At 45.7% G+C, this 20,908-nt stretch overlaps 1 protein-coding gene across 2 annotated transcripts in view; it reads right to left on the reverse strand.

The window, feature by feature from the left end:
• LOC136752801 (low-density lipoprotein receptor-related protein 1) overlaps positions 1–20,908 on the reverse strand; it is a 127,112-nt gene that overhangs the window by 90,225 nt on the left and 15,979 nt on the right. For both annotated transcript variants that reach the window (XM_066708432.1, XM_066708430.1), the window contains exon 2: positions 13,749–13,871. In XM_066708432.1, coding sequence (XP_066564529.1) covers positions 13,749–13,871 — 123 coding nt within the window. The remainder of the gene's footprint in view (positions 1–13,748; positions 13,872–20,908) is intronic.

Here is a 20,908-nt window from a genome sequence, read left to right on the forward strand (position 1 = left end):
AACTGTTGACTCATCCGTGGTAGGTGCATTCGAGAGGCCTTGAGTGACGGGGTGAGAACGTTCAACCCATCCCCCCCAAACACACCATTAACCCCCCAACACCACCACAAACACACACACACACCCCAATCAATCAAAGCCAAGCTTAAGTTGAGTAATTATACCAGGGCTGGGGAGCTGCTTTTCTGCAGACAAGCTACGTCTCCATCTCTCTTTTCCTCTGGGGGGTTGTTCGATTTTTCTGTGGGCTCGCATCTAGACAGAAAGAGCTACACTGCACTTCAGAGACGGGAGGAGAGAAAACCCCACCTATTTTGCAATCTTCCCCCAACCAGGAAGGGGAATCACAGATGCAGCAAAAACACAATCGCATCTCAGCGCCCCCAGCTACCCCAGTAATCACACAACACACACACGCACCGATGGGATTTGCCACGGGCCTCTTGCGTCTCCTCCATGGCAGCCTGCCATCAGATAAATGGAAATAGGAATTTGTGAAGTTTTGAGTTTCTAAATTCTTTACAGAGAAGCGATCCAAGTTGCACGTGTTTGTCTCATTCATCTGTTTGTTTATTTACTCCCCCCACGTGTTGGAGTCGCAGTTATAATAATTACAAATCAATCATCTGTCTCTTTGGCATCCGACATGATATAAATACAAACAGCTGCCTGGGTTACAGGTAATCTAATCAAGACCTCGACAGAAGGAGACAGGCTGGGGGTGGAGAAGGGTGGTGTGTTCCCCGACACTGATACGCAAAAACAATTTAACTTCCTCTAAGGCTGCGGTCGTTCGAGCGACCGCACAGCGGCCCGTGTAAGTGCCGAGACCTGCCCTCTTACAGCTCAGTGCGTCTGGCTCCTGGCTTTTCAAGATGGTCAAATCCATTGCATAAAGAAAAGAAAAGAATCTTCTGCGAGTTTAACAGAGCAGAAAACGTAAAAGGCTTCTACAGGGAGCCGATTCACGTTGTGCTCATACCAGCCTTCGAAAAACAGTCAGAGGAGCAGGAATTAATGCTACATGTCATTGCAGCGACAGGGGAAACAAAAACAAACACACTGCCAGTCAACAGCTTTTAATGAACAGACAGGAACATCAAAGGAATCCTGACCACAAATTGCTACTTCACGTTGACTGCAGGGAGTGTCTGGTGCCGGGGGCCTATGGTTGTTTTTGTCTTTTTTTTTTCCACTTTAGTCTAAGGCACTGAGGCCTGCGGATCATAATGGTGCCGCCCACAAGCCTACATGGCAGTGAGAGGCTGGACAGGACGAACTCAGAGCTGCAACATTCACAGGCTTTAGCACATCAATCACGGTATGAATCTGTCACAGACATGCAGCGGTCGGACACGCCGAGCCCCTCCGCCCTCGCTTTCCAAAGATCGAGGTTTTTTTGTCATCAACAGTTTGCGTCCGATGTCGTGACTCACGTCTTAACTGCTGCAGCAGTGGATGTAACATGACTGAGAGTTATTCCAACTTTAAATTACAACCCGAGCAGTTACTGCCTCCGGTATCTCAGACAAAGCCAAGTAAGTGTGTTGTATGTATGAGTAATAATTATTATTACTTTTCCATGTTAATGTTTTTTTTTATATAGCATTGTCAATTCCGTTTGAGGTCATGAAAACACCCATGCAGTTTACTTAAAAGACACACAAAAAAAAAAAAAAAAAATTTAAAAGTAATAAAACATAATCAAGCAAAAACAAATTAACTCCCTGGAATTGTCCATTTGGTGACGATAACAGATTTGCACTGAGACGTGGCCATGGGAATTCAACTAAAGTCAGACATTATAGTTTTGGATGTCCATGTCACAGAGTTCATACAGAGTTGTAGTGCAGCTCGAGTGACGTGTGTCTTGTGATCTTAATTCGAATCAATTCCCTAGCTTTAAAAACAGACAGCAATATGGAGACCACCAAAGGCTTCATGCTGTAAAATGTAAAACTTCAAGTACTACAACACTGTCGGGAAGTAAGAAAAAACAACAAATCTGTACACGTACTGTAGCATGCGTAGCAATTGCACTACTGATGGGTGAAAGATTTCTTTGCATGGGGGGATTGCAATAAATCTACAGAGATCAACTGTCCTGTTGTGAGGCTGAAGACTGGTTCAAGCGGCACAGTCTGGGAGGCCCTGCAGAAAGTACAGGAACCACAGCATGGGTAGGTCTGAGAGCAGCAGACAGTGTGGGCACCTGCATGGGGGGCAGCCAGGCACACTGCCAAGGAGAAGACCACCCTGCCCTTGCCCCTGCCCTGGAATCTCTCAGGCATCCCTAAGAACTCGGCACGCAGATTGTTAAGACGGAGCTTCCTGGGTCCAGCCGCTGAGAGGGCAACCCGCGCTTGTCCACATGCGCGTGAACAGAGATGAGAAAAATAAATCAGAGCGTCGTCTTTAAGATTTTAACATTCCTGCCTCTGGCTCCCATTACTGGCACGGTGACAAACAAAGCAGAAACGAGATCCCCTCTCTCGCAGCACAACAAACTGATCTCATCCTCAACAAACTAAACAATAACACAATCAGGCAGTCCCGCAAGGTTCCTAATCCCTGAACAAGCCCGTGGGGAGAGCGCTGTGCCACCAGGGAGCTGGAACGGGCCGCAGAACCAGACTGAATCATTCCCTGATGAGGAGAATACGAAAACTGAGCAGGTCAGACAGGTGCCCCGGGGAAGTGGGTTTCCAGCAGGAAGAAAGGCCACATTGTGTGTTTTTTCAAGTTAAGAAGCGGCGCGAACCTGGAGTGATCAATGCACTACGGGGGGGAGAGAGAAAGAGGAGAAATGAAAACAAGAGAACTGGAGCGGGGATGAAAGGAGCCGCTTGGCATCTCGGCCCCGTGTTCCTTCCCTTCTGATCTCATCCTCAGACCAGGAAACCATTGGCTCACTGACGGCGGCGGCTCATTTGCAAAGAAGACAGCCAGTTCCTTCCTCTGCTGTCACTGACAACCAGACATTGCAGCAGCACCAAGCCGAGCACTTCCTGTCCCGCACACGCACAAGCACTGAGACAGACAGACAGACAGACAGACAGACAGACAGACAGACAGAACCTTAAGGACTGCATCTGAGCTCAGATCATGACCACGACAATGACAAAAATAATACAACTTACAAACTAGGGGCTGGAGGCAGTTGTGCTGCCGAGTTGCTGGCAACAGGTGTGTGCTTTGACTGCACCCTTTAACTGGGCTCCCACATCTCTGCGGGACCATTGGTCGACGACCAGCTTTGAGAAGGTCGTTATCCACGGGGCGTGAGCTCTCACACTCGGAGAGCAGCAGGTCAGAGGTCACCAGGACCAAAGCTGCCTTGAAGACCGTTCCACACCTGGGATGAAGCCACTGAAGAGGAGCCAGAGGTGTGCCATGGAGCGCCATGCTGCTTGGTACCAGGGAGAAAATTTTGGCTGCTTTACATGGTACCAGCTGTGGCTTGCTGACAGGAGTGCATTTGGCAGGCGAGACACGAATCAGAGTTCAGACGCTTACAGGCAGAAGAAAGATGCAATCTGCAGCTTGGTAAGTGGTGAGAATAAAAAAGTGTATCACGCAATAACTCTCCCATCCCCCACAAGACACACAGTTGCACTTTTGCATCAGGCCAAGGTGATCTACTATAGTACAGTGTTTCTTTTTAAAGTAACCCTGGGCTACAGCTGCAGCCGCTCTTACATGTCAACGACAAGAACAAAAAAACACAGAAAAGGAGGTGGCTGAATCGGCCTCGCTTTTATTCCGCTCTGAATGACATTGCCGCTTCAAAAGCAGGCGGAACGCTGTGAAGAGAACATTATAATTCCACAATCTGATGGGGTTTTTTTGTCAAAAGGATCCTACCTCAGCCTTATTAACTCTGATCTGCCAGTTGGTGCAGCTGCAGCAGGTTATTAAAACACAAAGCACCGCGGGCAAAGCGACGTGCGGAGACGGGATGAGGGGGGAATATTTCACGCATCAAAATACTGTAAATTACATCTTGAAGACCGGTTAGTACGGCTAATTATGATAATTGCATTTTTCTAATGAACTTGCTGATCACTTAACATTGATACTAAATGCAGGGGAGCGTATTGTTAGGTGGATCTGGGAGCGTCTCCCTGTCAACCTGCAGGCAGCGAGGCGTGTGTGCAGTGCAGGTTTCGGGCGCGGGAGGATCATCTCCGAATGCTGGAGGTGCAATATGAAGTTTGAGCTAGTTATGTGTGCTAATATTAAGAAAGGAGACTGGGTGCGGATGTATAAAGCAGCTCAGCAACATGCAATGCTTTCTGTAGACCGCTTTTTGATGAGCCTGTGCTGTATGCATTGGATGAAATACAGAGGACAGCTTGGAACGAGAGACAGGGACCAGTTAAAGCAACAGTCCAACGTCCAACTCTGTCTTCACTCCGTTCTCTTGGCCTGGACCCAGAAGGCAATAGAGGAGTTTCAGCAGCCTAATAGGGGAATTACTGGAACAGAAAGCGGGCCCAGTGGACCAGAACCCATTCATCTTTCATGTGGGAGCTGCCATCAGGGCCTGAGGACAGATCGTGCGTCCACCCCACTCTCCCCCTCCCCCCTGTGTGTCATTGTTGCGATTACATAATGACTTCAAATTTTAATTCCCTGCCACGCTTTTCTCCTGCACATAAAGGGGAGCCTTTATCCCGCAGCTTCAGGGGTCTGTACCAGCTCTGACTCAGACATAACTGCCGTCTGCGCTAATGAAAATGTTCGGCTGTGTAACAAATTCTATTATGTTTTTTTGTTTTGTGCCGTCCACCCGTCCCCCCTCCTGCCTGCTTTGCCTTCCTTCCTTGCACAAGTCCACAGATGGGGCTGTTACTTTGCTCTTGATTTGAGCGTCTATTAGGTTTTTGGTTTTGCACCCTTGCGTTAATGGAGTTTGTGGAAAACGAAAGATGTTGGACTAGGATGCAGATGCCCTCTGACAGCCGCTAAACCTTAATTTTCCTTTGGATCCAAATGGAAACAGGCTGTTAAGTATCTGGCCTAAAAAAGTAAAAACCAGTAGCAGGGCCTTCACCACAACATCACAAAACTTCTGTGTTTAAACCGCAGTGTTGCATCAGGTGAGCAGGACAGATTTTAGGACTGTGTGCTTGAAAGAAGCAGAGTGGCGAATAGAGGCATTGGCTCACTGCAAATCTGCACAGAGTGTGTGTAAACCAGATATGAAGGGGTTAAAAGCAGCACCCAGGCCAGAGAAAAGCACTTAGACATTTCAGATTTAGTCTGTTGTTTTATTGCCGCCCACGCTGTCAGTTTTACCCCCTTCTCTCTCCGTCCCGACAGGACTACCGAGAGCTTTTTGCTGTGTTTATTGGACGTGCTCCTCAGCTCTAAGAGTGTGGGGTCTATGACAAGAGCTCTTGCTACACTTACGATTCAAGACTCCCCGCTTCCTCTCTCACTATCAGCTATCTCTCCACTTCCCTACTTTCCCTTCCCTCAGACTCGTGCTCTCTTTCTTTCCAGAAAACAAAACAGACAGATGGAGAGCACAGGCTGAGAGAGAGTTTGAGAAGAAAATAAGGCAAGAAAATGGGGGGAAATGGAGCAATTGAAGGAAGAGGCACACAAAGGAGAGAGAGAGAGAGACAATATAAAGATACAGTGGAAGAGAGATTAAAATAAGGAGGGAGATAAATCCTGAGAGTAGCGTTCCTAGACACTCCGGCAGGGAGGGCTGATAACAGAGCTGAGAGACGGAGCAAGGGAGGGAGAGAGGGAGGAAGGGAGGGAGGGCACTGAGACAGCTGGACAAGGTGGTGGAGACGGGCTGGCATGAGAATGGTTCTGCTCGGTCCCCTCCTGTGCCCAATCGTGCCCATCTTCCCCAGCAGCACATAAAATCTCCATCTGTAACACTACGGACACGTACAAGACGGTTTGAAGCAAAAGCTAAGAATCAACAACTGCTGCTGCAGAGTCGCTGACAATGGCATCTCCGTCCGATGCCTCAAGATCAAGATTACAAGATCTTCCCCTTCAGCTCTGGACCACCTTAGGCTCGGTGCAACAGTGTGCATTGGTCCAAAGAGCACAGGAGTATGGCACGGGAAGCACAGGGAAGCTTCACAGCTGTAAAAAATTAGTTTGTGGGAACGCAATGGACTCCTTTACATTAACCGTATCAACTGCATGTTCATCTGTGACTCCAGAAGGCGGGGCAGAGAACAGTTTGTGGTGGAACATGGGGGGGAACTGAGAATCTCTCTCTCTCTCTCTCTGTCTCTCTCTCTCTGTCTCTCTCTCTCTGTCTCTCTCTCTCTGTCTCTCTCTCTCTGTCTCTCTCTCTACCTTCCGACGAGCCCAGCCAAGTGTGACGGTGTGGACCTGTGACATGAGCAGGCAGACTGTGGGCCAGACTAATCAGCCTCACCCCCAGCCAGGACTCAAGGGCGAGTGATGGACCGATAACCTTGATGTGTGACTGACTCCCAGTGTGCAAGGATAACTTAATTGCTATGCTGCAGAGCCTTCCAGAGCGCACACCCCCCCCCCAACCCCCATACAGGATTAAAGGAGATGTGAGGGGAGGTGGTGGCTGTGAGCAGGGCGGTCAGTGTTAAAACAGAGTAAAACGAGCAGTTTCCATAGGGACATGTTTTAGAGAACTGTGCCAAACACTGAGCAGAAAAGGGAGCAAGTCAACCTGAAGTAGAGGCATACTTCTATTTATTTTATTCCTTACAATAGCAGAATTGTCTTCTCCCTTCATGGATTCTATACATATGCTGTGCTGGAATAATTACTGTTTATCTCCCCCCCCTGAAAGCTTCCACTTATCACAATGGGATCAGAAGCAAACTACATAAGTAATCACAACATTACAATCTGCGCACGATACCCAATCCACGGCCAAACCTGCGGAATGCAACCAGCTTCCCAATCTGGCACTAATCAAACCTAAACAGACAGTGTGTTTAACTTATAATTTTACATACAAACAGCCGTCACAGCCACCCACGAAGCCTCAAAAGAAGACAGAGAGAGAGCGAGAGAGAGAAAGAAATGGAGAGAGAAAGCATACCGCGGAAAGATAACAAAAATAGAAAATGTGGTCTGCGTTCTGGCTGTAACCGTTCAACTACCAGTGAACAAAAAAGAAATGGAATGGAGGGATAAATAAAAACAAACTCCCTTTGCAACCCAGAAACAAAAAACACTGAAAAACTCCTATATTGGCTCAGCGTAAAGTAGGACATTGGCAAGTGTGAAGGTAAGGGGGGAGTAGCATTTTCACAAACAATACCCGGCTCGCAAAAGCTATTGAGGCACAGAGAGCGAAAGAAAACAGGAAAGAAACTGACCTAACCACCATCACCCCCCCCCTGTCTCTCCTCTCACCCCCAATTCCTTCTGAATAATTCAACGCCAGCATGTCTTGCACCACGATACACATCATTACTCAGCCTCTCTGACTCTCGGCTTGTATTCCATCAAATTAAGCAAAATCAAGAATTCCATTTTTTTTATTTTTTTTCCCCTCTAATGTTTAAAACGTTCCTTTTCCTTTTTTGTTGTTGGCCTATTTTGCTTGGACTGCATTCCCCCCTGGAGATGAGATTAAAATAAACACATGGGGAGAGGGACTTGGCATTACAGGAAGTGGACAAACCTTCCATTTCTGAAAGATCTTTTCATCATGTGTCCGTTTGCAGACACCTCGGGAGCCAGCAAACGCACTAAAGTGAATGCTAAACAGCATCGGCCGTCAGGCAGAAACCGGGCCGCATAGTTCAATTAAGGCCAGTGTGGGATAAGGCTTCTCACACTCCTTCAATGTACGCCTATTCATCAATGGTCCTTCATGAGCTTGCTGGCATTCCCGCACTGTGACACCCATACTAATCTGCAGGCGCTCTGGCAGGGAGCTCCAGGCCCCATCTCCCTCCATCGCCGGACACCGAATTAGGAGTAAGCACTGCCTGTAGTGCTGTCCAGTACTATAAGGCCTAGCGTTATCAGTTGCCATATGTTATTACTGGTTATGTTCCAGGGCAGGGAATCGGTTCAAGGAAGTTTTCTTGTTTCTGTACAATAAGGAGGGGAAAGTGGTTTCAGATAAGAGACGCACAAAATCAGTGACCGATATACAGTCATGTAAATTCAGATTGCACGGCCAGCACAGTACAGCGCCAGCACTGGGAGAGATGATGTCCCCAAATAGAAAGGGGTCATAGTTCCCTTTTGTGAATTATGCCCAGGTCATGGTGCTTCAGTGTTACCACAACGTTCAATGGTGCAGTTGCTGCTACTGTTTGCTCATGACAATACGGCAACAGTGCCAGAAACTAATCTTCTAGAAGGTTTATCATTTGTTTAACTATACAAGTTGCTTTGGCTCCAATAACACCCACCCGTCCCACAAGACACACACTTTAACCTCTTAAAGCTTGCAAAATCACAAAAAAACTCTCAGATTGTACTGAAGTGTATCATGCTCTCAAAAGATGCCATCTTTCACCTAACAGAGGCCTACCTGGCCAAAAATCGGTGCCACCTGGATAAACAAATGCGTGAACGTCGAAAAAATAAAGCACCCCTGCTCTTGCTGCCACCCTCGCTCTCATTTGCCACCCACTCAACGATCTTGTTCAGTTACGGCTAGCCCCCCCTCACCCCTGCTCGCTCTCGTTCACCAAAGCTACCCCCACTCGCTCTCGTTCGCTACGACTACCAATCCACCCACCACTGGGGTAAAGCTAGTGTAGTGACATTGAAATATGCAGCCAATGCACTCTGATATTTATAATTAAATCAAAAAAGCTGCACAAAGTACATTCCAGTGAATATCCTACTGGCTGTGCAGGGATCAGTTTACGCACCATACGGGTTAAGAGACGCAGCTCTCCTGCCAAGTTCCTTCGAGTCCAGATGTTAAAACCCAAAAATGTTTTCTCACCGAACTGAAGCTACCTTACAGTACAGCCATATGCTTACATTGGCAAGCACTGTGCAGTCTTCAATTTGAATGAGGCTTTTATTATAACTAGGATCTCTAGAGTTGCACCATCTCCTGTGGTTAACTGAATAAGGGAGTTTATTTATGTATGTTGTTAATCAGAAATGTCCAAACGTCATCTTCAGACTGCTATTCGTAGAGTTAGTCAGTGTCTGATCTGAATCAGGTGACCAGCAAATGAAACGACAGTCATTCCTTAGTTAGTGTTATTGCATAATTTAGACGAGACAGAAAAAGGGGAGAAGAAAGGGGTTGAAGACACATTTGTCTTTGTCGCCATATCAGAGTCCTGCCTGTGTTCAGCTGAGGTTAGGTCTGTTCTGTCAACTGTTATTCAATCGGAGATATAGAAGCTTATCCAGTTATTTCCAGAAAGCTTACTGAGTGACAAAGAGCAGTTCAGGAATAAAATAATCAAATTGGTGGCGTACAAATGCATCCGTGGCCCAAGCAGGGCAGCCCCATTTCCTGGGGAGTTCCTCTGCCAGTCAAATCAAATCAAAATTCATTTGCAAAGCTTACAAATCCCAGATATTGGGCCAAAGCCTGCTTCTAACATGGCTCGATTCAACAAAGTTATATATTTATACAAAACATTATAAAATGTAAAGTTACACTGAGAAAAAGTGTGTAAGTAAAAGTAAACGTAAACTTCACAGAAGTCTTTACATCATCATTCTACTTGCTTCTAACACACTGATTTTGTCCCTATAAGACGTTTTTCTCTCTGATAGGTGGGATACAATGGGATCATGCACAAAAAATACAAATATTCAAAGAGATCCCATAACTCCTTCGGATTCAGTCAAGAGCACTTGAAGTAGTCGTGAGCAGTTGCATGGGTTTACCTTCCTAACTAAAATACAGTATTTAAAATGTAATCCTTTTATCTTGGGAGCCAAAAAAAGGCAGGAATTTAAATAGTAGGTTTTTGTATTCAGACCGGGGGGGGGGGGGGGATTCCTTTTTTTTTTTGGCGTCTGCAAAACTTCCTTTGTGAGACACGCTCCACAAGCTCCTCCAGAGAAGCACGGGCGGCTCCCAGAGGTGAGGACACCGTTACAGGCCCGTCTGCTCGGGAGTAATCTTCTGTTGCTGGTCTGCATGTCTGTGACACATTAATCCCCTTTGTGATGTTTTCAAACAAGACAGGGGAGCGCAGGGTGGCAGCTGGCGGCCTCGGACCACTCCGATAAGAGTTTCCTCTTTTAGAAAGGAGAAAAGGAGTAACCGGCAGTTTTTTAAAAATGAAAAGGAAAACCTGATACATTAGTACTGTTTAAACATTCCCAGGAGTTGTGTTTTGTGTATAGATTTTTTTTTTCTCATGTGACGCTGTGGTTATTTTTATGACCGTTCTTAAATTATAATAAGCTGCCCGAGCAGAGGCTGTCTATCACGCCACTTTGCAGGGGTAATTCAGATCACACCGATAAACATGTTATCATCTGCGTGGGCTGACTGACCTGTGGGAGGTTCAAGTCCGCGCCTCCTGAGGGCTGGGCCGGGTTGTGACAGGGAGGAGCTCTCGCTTGAGTGCAGACAATTAACCGCCACACTGACATGGATGTTTTTATGACAATCATTGTAATCAATCTAATAACTGCTACTGTGGTTGTTATTGCCGTTATGATGGCTGCTGCGCTCAGGTGTGGTGGCGCTGGGTCTGTGTTGGAGGAGAGTGTCCATTTGAACGCTGTTTTCACAGTGAGGCGGTGCAAGATTGAGAGATGGACCGGGACCAGCCTCTCTCTCTCTCCATCGCCCTCCCTCCCCTTTTCTCCTTATTCATCTTTTAGCATCAAATGAAAAATAAATCAATTCAATTTTTAGTTCTTTAAATACCACTGTCCCAATTTCAGAGACTATTTTGCTTTTAGCCAACAAATAAGATTATAGTTTTGCATTATTAATTATTGTTGTTGTTGCTGCATTTCACTCAGGCGCCCCAGAGGAGTGACGGCAGCAGGAGTTTGTTGATCTTTGTGGTTTTGATATTGCATTGATCAGGACAGGTGACACTGAAAGGGTTGAACAAGTATAAAAAAATCTCAGTGGAATCAGTGATGACAGCACAACACTGAGGCTGCGGGAGCGAGACATGACAGCCACACTGCCCAGGGGGTCGGCACTGGCCAGCCCAGTTTGACGACCACAGGCCCTGTGCAGGGGAGCTGGGAGAAGGCTAGAGGACACAGTCCAACTTTCTCAGCCAACAGTCACTGCTGTTTTTGGATGTGTACGTGTTATGCGTTTGTATGCAGTTTGGAGGCAGTTTAGTTTGGTTTGTATCGGACAGCAAAGCAGCTGCAATGGACAACAACTGCCGGCTCCATCTAAACAAACATATGCGCCAGTCCTCATTACCAAAGCCTGCCCCCGCTGGTAACGGAGGGAACCAGAGATGGTGTCATGATGCTGAACTCTCCACTGGGACGCTGAACTGAACTGGGACACTATTACATCCTGTCACAAAGCTGAGGGCGTCACACTACTGGTTCAGGCCAAAATTACACAATTTGTGATTAGCAGAGTTTGTGTGTGCGAACGCGTGTGTGAATCCTATCACCACCCCAACCCGGGCTGTTTCTCCAGCTTCTGACCACTGAGGGTTAGAGACTTTCAACATTTTCCTTTCCCTATGAGAACCAAAGAGGACAATGCAGCTAGGAACCTCAGTAGGAATACATGTTCTTTTTCTTTATTTTGTCTTTCTTTGGTTCTTGCTTGCTTTCTTCTTTCCTGGATAGGGCGAGAGCTGCAGGCCTCTCAAGACGCTCTTCCCCTCAACTGGAAAAGCACTTGTGAAAAACACCAGGTTTCTCCTTTCCTGCGGGCCAGCTTTTAATAACTTCCAGACTGACACAGACCCAACCTGCTCCCCTCCATGTCTAGACTGACTCAACTCCTCTCATTTTCTTCTCTTTTTTTTTATTATTTTGTATGCAGAATGAATTCAAACATTGGCTGGGGCACAGAAACACAAGAATGAAAAAAAAAGGTATTTCCATTGGCATTAGTCGAGTAGTATTAAATTGAACTATATATTCGTTACTTTATTTCTTTCTCTGTCCATCCCTTTTTCTCTTGACCTGCCCTTGTATTGGTTAAATAAATTCCTTCTTAACAAAAGGACGATTAAAGCATCTCCTTCCAGAAAGATAAACATTTAAAATCAAGAAATGAGGTGTGACTGAGATGAATACGAGACTAATGCTGCGCCTGTTACTGCGGGGCTCGAGGAGATGAAACGTCTGATTGTTTCTCCATACAAATTGAATGAGGCTCATTCAGCAGCAAGTCAATTTAATTAACTCCAGTTTTGGAGAATACAGGATACCTAAGAAAGCTTAATACAAAAGGGAATGCTCTCTTCCACCCATCCAAGAGACTAGCTTTCCAAAGTCGGACACTAATCTTTTTCTGTGTTTTTGACATTTTCCGGTTCTCTACCATATAAAGTTTATGGTTTAAATCCTATCGTCACATGTTCCTAACGTCCGTTTCAGTACATATTTGATTTGATTTTTTGACATACGATCTATATATGTTTTTCCCCCAAGGTTGTTTCTTAGCTCCATATTTGCGAAATCCAAGATTGGTTCCTCTCGGAATAATTGTAGCATTTTTCGAAATTTGGGTCAATCTCTAAGCAACGCTACCTGCGGCAAATCACATACATTTAAATCCTCCTCCAGGTTAATAATAAATCTGAAGCCGTTTACTCTCTTTTCAGTAAACAAGCATTATGACCTAATTCGGGGCTGTATTTGTTTTTTCTGCTTACTCCAATGTGGTGCAGAGGGGGGTTTTAATTGAGTCCTTTTGAAAATAATTTCTGGACGGCTCCAAAGGGAGTATTATCTGACTACTGAAGTCAAGCTTTTTTTATGTGTGTATTTTAATGTTTTTTTTTTTTTTTCCTCTTTCATATATATATTTTTCTCTATCTCGTTTAAACACTTTCAGAAAATTAACTCTTCAGGGATGGGGGGCAGATATACATGTACAAAGACTCACTATAATACAATTCTTGAAGAAAGAGAGAGAATGGAATTATGAAAGGGGATACTCAGTCAAACTGAAGTGGACTGTCTTTGAGTGAGAGATAAGGTGTGTGGGGGGAGCTGTTCTAAGATAGCAGGTCCTTTGGTATTGAAATCCTATTGGCACACTACAGCCCAGCTTATTTACTGTGAATATAGCATGTAATGACCTGTAATTGTTTTTAATTTTTACTTCATTACCGTTCTTCTACTCTGCAATCGATCCCATAATCTTGGAAGGCAGCCACCTGGCCTCACATGTTCAACTTCCTTCTTTTTGTGGAACATTAAAATACTATAGGATTCATTTAGCACTTCCCGTCAACACGCTACAGACAATATTTACAGTGCCCTGCAACCCCTGCCATTAGCCACCACGGACAGAGTGTGACCAGGCTCCTGAAAGTGACCGGGCTCCCGAAAGTAGGCCCCAGAGACCTGCGTGTTTTTCCAGTTTCATTGCAACAGAGATTTCAGTTACTTAGTTCAAACAAACTATCAGTTACAAAATCTGTAGGGCTCCGAGAACCAGAACCAGAACCAGCCATGGATCCCCAAGAAACGGGGGGACAACAGTATCCCCAATGCGTGTGTGTGTCCCAGAGCAGTCACGACCGAAGGTCAGAAGACACCTAGAAAATAGCAGTCTGTGTGTTCATACAGCAGAGGTCCGGGGGCTCGGGAACGGGCAGGTTACTCACAGACATCGGGGGACTCATCAGAGCCGTCGGGACAGTCCTTCTCCCCATCGCACCGCCAGCCCTTGGAGATGCAGGTGATCTGGTCTTTACACACAAATTGTTTGGGACTGCAGGTCTTCGGTGCTGTGGGGGGGAAGAGGAAAAAGAAGAGTGAGCGACAGAGCAATGAGTCTATTTTACAGTTTTCATGACTGACTGACAACGCCAATCTCCATTTCACTTTCGCCTCCGACGCAGCCCCGTTCGGCAGCCACTCTCCCACCCGGCACTGACTCACTGGCAGCTGGAATAACCTCCCGAATAACCTGCCTTGCCCTCAGAAGTCGGGCCATTCAAGCATACTGCCTCTGCAACCACTGGGCACGCTTTAAACAAGCCTGAATAGACAAGAGGCCCAGTGTTATCCGACAGACAGCTATCTCAGTCTGTCCCCGGTCAGCCGAGTGGGCAGGGGAAGGAATCGGCAGCTCCCTCTAGCAATGTACCAGATCCCTGCCTGCTTTGCTGACTGGCTGGTCTACACAGCCATTTGGTTGGAATTTTCTGTTGCATGGAGCCACTGTAAAGAACACGCATGAGGGCATCACAAGTGCACAGCAGGAGCTTTGTATCCAAACAGCCAGCCAAACCTTATTCACAAGTAATATATTTATTTTTTTAGACTTAAAAAAAAAAAAAAAAGGAAACCATGACATTTCCACTAACCTTTTACACATTCATTACTCATGTGGTTGTTTGCTTTTCATGCATGGGACTTTTTATTTCATTTGAATGGTTTAATTGGATTTTTATTTTTAATTTGTATTATTTTAATCCTTGGAAACAGCATAAACACAAGTCTCTTTCACGGCCAGGAGAAGGTGCAGCTGTGGAGCGTCCCTGCGTGTGCAGACAGAAAGCACGAGATCAGCTTAATAACGAGGTATGTGAGCGGGGCCCTGTTGCACTGCACCACGCCATAGAGACAATCTCTTTACGTGGGCCAATGGCAGCCCTGCACAAACGAGCCCCCAGTGCCGACACAGGGAGTCTTCTCTGTGGTCTGGGGGAAAACAGAAACCTCCATTGTAATTAACTCAATCCTAGCAGGTCTCTTAGCATGGCATTAATCCACCCCCACACACTGCACTTTTACACAAAAAAATACACATTTAAAAAGGGCAGGCATGTGAACCCTGCCTATTGAAGAGAACGCCTGCCTGTGTATTACTCTACAACACTGCTTTAAACCAGCCCCTCGCTTTAGTGTGGTCAGAACTGTGTTCGGCATGAAAATAAATCACACGCCGGCAAAGTAAACTCCGAAATCCAGTCCAGCCCCATTGAATATGTAGCTCTTTTCTAGTAATTATGTTTTGGGCATCGAGATATAAATGTATTCTTCAGAAAGAGAAAGGCCCTCGCAGCTCCTCCTGGTCTTTTTGTACTCGGGTGCCACAGGCAGGGCCGGCCAGGAGTAAGGTGACAGGCACAGGCAGAAACAATACAGGCCCTTCGTGCGTCTCTCTTCCACATGTCAGCCTTAGCCCAGTTCCCGGCTGTGTCATGCGTGTTGCCACACTGTAGCAGGGAGGGATATGGCAGTGGCAGTTCAGCTCACACATTCGCTCAGCTCATTTCACCATGTAAAACAGATTCAGACTCTGTATAGGACAAGAACACTGCATATTCCATTATCAGTTATAATACTGTTCTGTGTGCGAGAGAAAGAGAGAGAGTGTGCAAGTGAAAGAGTATGCAAGAGTGTGAGTGTGCAGTTTTTCCAGTTTTTCTGGCCAGCAAGAGAGACAAGATTTGCCAAGTTAAAAAAAATACACAAAAATATAAAAATAAAACCTTTATAAATCAAATAAAATGGCACAATGTCTGCCATTAGCTTTTTAGTGTTACAGAGTTTCATTGCTTCTTTTCCTTATGAAAACCAAGGGGGGGGGGGGGGGGGGGGATAAAACAGAGGAGTAATTGAGAAGGAGAAACAAAAGAGACATCAGGTTTCTCAGGAGCCCGACTTCAAGAGTTAAGAAAGTGATTATTTGCATTAATTCATGTATTTATTTAACTGCCCCAAAATGTTCCCGAAAGGATAGCCAGTTCGTGTCCTATTTGAAAGAACACCCCTTTGGCACCGAGCTGGCACAGTCTGGCTGCTCTGTTCTTCGCAAAGCCTCATTCTGGGTGGGAGGGGGGTTTGCAAGGGGGGCTGGATGTGACTGCCATCCCAAGAGGGCGAGCGGACAGCATATCATTGCGCTCACGTTTCCACCAGGATAGCAGGCTAGGGACAGCAGCGCGCAGACAAAGGCCTCCACAAAAGCCCAGGCCTAGGGACTGACCAGCATCCACAGGAACACAGAAGAGCCATGCATCTCTGGTGCACCCGGGATCAAGAACAGCCTGAAAGGGGAGACTGCGCTCGAGAACCCCAGTTCTCTCCTCTGGGGTAACGAAGTTTGGAAAGCAAAAGCTGGACGTTGCGGGCACAAACAGCATGGAAACTGAAGAACAGGTGACCTCAAGGAGTACAGCACGGGGCCAGTTCGAGATATCAATTGGAGAGGGAAGAAGAAACTAATGGAAGTCCGAGCGCACTCTTGCGTTCGCGAAAAGGAGCCAAAAATGCTGCAGGACTGAGACCCAAAGGACCAGGAAAACACACAAGCAGCAGACATCTTGGAAGGTTTTTGAGACATTTGCAGGAGCCAGGCAGAGGAGGTCCAGGGACAAGTTGGGTGAAAGAATCTTCTGGAAGGCAGGGACGAGAATGACGATAATGACAATGAGGGGACTGTGAAGCACAAAAGCCCGGCTTCATTAAAATGGAGATGAACTGCGCTGGTTTCCTATATCACTACATTATGTTAGACCCCATTATTCAGTATGGGCCTCTGCGTTAGGCCTTGCTATTATCAGTGGCCACTGCTGGAACTATGTGTGTGTGTGTGTGTGTGTGTGTATAAAGCACACATTATCTCCATGTCAAGGCTGATAGTTCTGGGAAAGCAGCTCTTTGAAGACAAAGCTTCAGGACAGACTAGCTCTTTCCAGAGTTTAGAGAGGAGGCTGCCGTTCTCAAGACTCCTCGACCCAGATCAGGGCAGAACCGGTATAGCAACATGGCTACAGACAGACCGAGAGAAGGATGCAAAGACAGAGAGAGGATTTAACTACTCCTGAGGTTTGGAGCCCACTTCAAATGGGCCCAGCAGAGACAAACCTACACAAGACTCTCTCCAACACCTGTGATGTCACAAATTTCAAAACCTTAAAAAAACAAAATAAAATAAAATGCTAAATGATCAAAGCGGTATTTATACCAGCCAAGGGCAAGGTGCCATTTCCAACTGCATCCAACTAATTTTCTACAGCGCTTGGACATAAACCCGCATTCACTGGAGCTCTACTGAGACATCAGTCAATCCATGCCAAGCCGTGTTTGTATGCAACTGTTCAATACTTATCAGAGCGGCCTGGCCCTCCCTATAATCTCACTAAATAAATAAACAAACAAATAAATGAATCACACAAGGTTTGTTTTGTTTTTGTTGATTTTTTTTCCACGGCCACCCAGTCACGGTTATGAATGAGGCTTTTCTATTAATTGGGCCAGGGAAGCAGAAGGATTTGGAAAGTGGGTGTAAAATTGTCCAAGCCCCTCGCCTCTGCCTATTGCATGCAGCGAGCACAGAGTGCATAATGAGCCGTTCATCGCAGGGGCCCGGGATGGCATGGAGAGGAGCCAGGGGCAGAGGCCATCTTGGACTCGCCACAGCTGGCTCCGTGTCCCCCGTCACCGGCAAGACTGGCGGCAGGCCTGACAGAGACAGGTGCCCCGAACTGATCAGATGTCCGAAGACGGAGGTATAGGAACTTTATTGTATTTGTTTGCATCAGCACAGGTTCGTCTGCAAACGCCTTATCAAGATGGCAGTTTAGTTTGCTCTCCCCCAGTGAAGACTGCCAAATAAGGCTGGACTAAAAACTCATCACACTGAACTGCACTCTTACAGCTGTTTCACTCAAAGATAAATCATTGAATTGCAGTTTTAGATTCACCTGGTCACAGGGCCCATCATTATTTGTGAGGTCAAAATGTGACTTGACTTTGCATTGGTGCATAACAGTTGTAAGTTTGTGTTCCGTTTTTGGTATTCTTATCAAATGTACTTAGAAGACAACCAAGGAAATCAAAAGGAAAAACATAAGGAAATCAAAAGCATAAACTTGCCCCCCTTTAGGATGTATACGTCAATAAAGATTTTACATTTATCCAGAAGTCACAAAAACATCAAAAGTGTTGAGTTATCCTAGCACTATAGGCTGTGTTATGTTTGGGTTCATGATGAAATTTTGACATTACTTAAAATGAAACAATTGTAAGGCAGCTGTTAAATGTACTGAGATGAGGTAAACTCTGTGCGGTTTCCAAATGAAGAGGGGGATTATGTAAGGATTGTTAACATGCTGCTCCAGATTACAAGGTGACTGAATCAAAACATTAAATATTAAAATGGTTTACAACAAGCCTTCCTTTTCATCTCTTCCATCAAACTCACCAGTCTGCACTGGCATGGGAACGAGCCGAGTCTCGCTCAGACAGGAGACGAGCGTCCCTCCCCAGGCCCGCTGCTCTCCGCAGGCTCTGGCTGTAGACAGGATGCACAGTGGCAGCGTCTAGTGAAATGTTTTTTCACGTCTGTTAAAACGGGGACCAGTACATACCGCCTGGATGTCAAAGTGCAAAGTATTCGAGCTGCCCGAGTGCCAAGAACTTCAGTTTTTCCAGTTATACTGATCGAGGAGGGTTGCAGGGGGGCACAGCCAGTAAAGGCCTACCCTCTAGATTGACCATTCAGGATTTTCTAGAGGGAAGTCAGTGTATTTTTTTGTTTATCTAAGATACAATTAATTCGTTTCCTTTGCAAACATTATTTTAATGTTTTCGGTTTTTTTTACTACTTCGTGGAGTGTTCAATACAGTTGTTCGAATAAAAGCTGTATGGATAATGTACACCCATTTAAATCAATACCACATCTGGATATTTTTATTATAATTAAATTAGAACTATGTATATATCTATATATACAACTAAATTAACTGGGGGGAAACAAAACAGATGATCCTATCTATATTGATCTGTCAGTTTCTGTCAACCCAGAAAAATTACCTTATTTGTTGTATTTTCAGTTTGCTGGCTTCGATTTGAATTTTCGAATATAGAAAACATTTACTGGTCCACTGTATTATGAAAGTATAGTCCTTTTATTAGATGTGTGGGTATCAACTGGTTATCATTTCAATAGGCCCACAGTCAGTGTAGAGTTTCCAGATCATACATTTAGTTTCAGGGCACCTAACTGGGGCTGATCCATAAAGGTTGGGCATCCATATACATATAAAATACACACACACACACACACCCCCGAAGAAAAGGAAAGAAGATATCATTAAAAAAATATATATTTTCCCAAAGGTGAAGCCAAGATGACTGCACTTTCAAAAGTGGTTGCACAACTTTTCAAATAAACCTCAGCCATGAGTTATTTCAGTGAGTTTCACCATCACCGCCCCAATGAAACAGGGCTTTCTTTTGGGAGCTGGCAGCACAGAGCGGCCCTCGCGCCTCGATATTCACCACCAGGGGACAGGACGTGAAGAGCACAGCGTTCTCCCCATGAATAGCAGCTCAATGATTTTTGTTTTTCCAGCAGCATCTGAGGAACAGCTCCCCCCCAAAAAAACGATCATTCAGTGACTCAGCTGGTGCTTTCTGGAAGCGGGGTTTGAGCAGTTCTGACTGAGGGGATTAAGACTAAACAAAATAATAATTGAAGAAATCCTCCCAAGAGCAGCTGGAGAGCCCAGTTTGGACTGAGGCACCAGCCCTTTGAGAGAGGGAGAGGTAGAGAGAGAGAGACGGAAATAAACTCTTAAAACAAGCTCCGAAGGTTTTCGAGCTGTATCTGTTGATCCTAATCACATGAAAAGATAATTTCATTCATTGGAAGTTGTAAAATTTATTATATTTTCAATTGCTATGTTTCATGTAAATTGAATTTGTAATGATTGATGCCTTTATTGAACTGTATTTTTGCACTTTGTTTTGCACTTGTTGTAAGTCGCCCTGGATAAGAGTGTCTGCCAAGAAATACAAATAATAATAATAATAAAAACACTCATTTCCCCCTTGATTGCATCTTTGGAATAACCTGACCAGGATCTCAGAGGGAAATCAACGTGTAAACTCGACTCGACATTTAACCCCGTGCAGGACACCTGATCCAAGGAACTGAACCATCCATCAGTGCGGAGTTGGGGGAGAGCACGCATGCATCTTCGTGCTTCAGTGCAGGAAATCTGCCTTTGCCACATCCAATAATGCTGGGATTGCAGCATCGTCACAGGAACTTCCGAGCATGAGGACAATGCAAGAACCAAACAGGAGCCATGTCTGATGCATTATGAACGATGGAAGCCCCAGATACAGAACACGATCACTGTGCTGCACATGAAGGATCTGCTGGGGAAACCGTTCTGAAAGAACATCCATTTTTCAAAACACGCACTCTTCAATACGGGAAAGCTTGCAGAAAGGAAAAAAATAAAACTACTTTGTGTTGCAAGATGTAGCACAAGAGTTTCAGCTGATTCCCTGGCCTGGCCAGGTGTGCTTTCTTAAAACAGTTGTTGGTCATGTTCAGGGACCAGGCTTTGAACCTCTCCACACGTGACACACCGCTCACTAAAACGACCAAAGGAATGAAGGTAAGGAGTGGTGGCGACTTTAGTGTTATTTCCTGAAGGATTAGTACAAATCAAACTGATTTCAGTCCTCCTCCCTCAAACCACACTATCAATCAAACCTCAGCTCTGTGGCCTGGTGATAAACAATGACCTCCCGTCACCTTCTTATCTGTGGTTTCATTTACACTTCACAGAAAAAAGACAGACGACCACAGATAGAGAAATGGGGGGGTTCAGGAAGCCAAGGCCCTGTGATTTTCCACGGGACTGTCCAGTACAGACTGTGGGAGGCCAGAGCTGGGCGGGTGAGGGGGCTGGGAATGTCACACAAGCTATCGATGACACCCGGGCAGCCCTGCTGTTTATTCAACCAGTCCTGTGCTAAATACTTACCACCATTTGGGTAGATTTAAAGCCT

Source organism: Amia ocellicauda, chromosome 7 (assembly GCF_036373705.1).
Source record: "Amia ocellicauda isolate fAmiCal2 chromosome 7, fAmiCal2.hap1, whole genome shotgun sequence".
Taxonomy (NCBI): domain Eukaryota; kingdom Metazoa; phylum Chordata; class Actinopteri; order Amiiformes; family Amiidae; genus Amia; species Amia ocellicauda.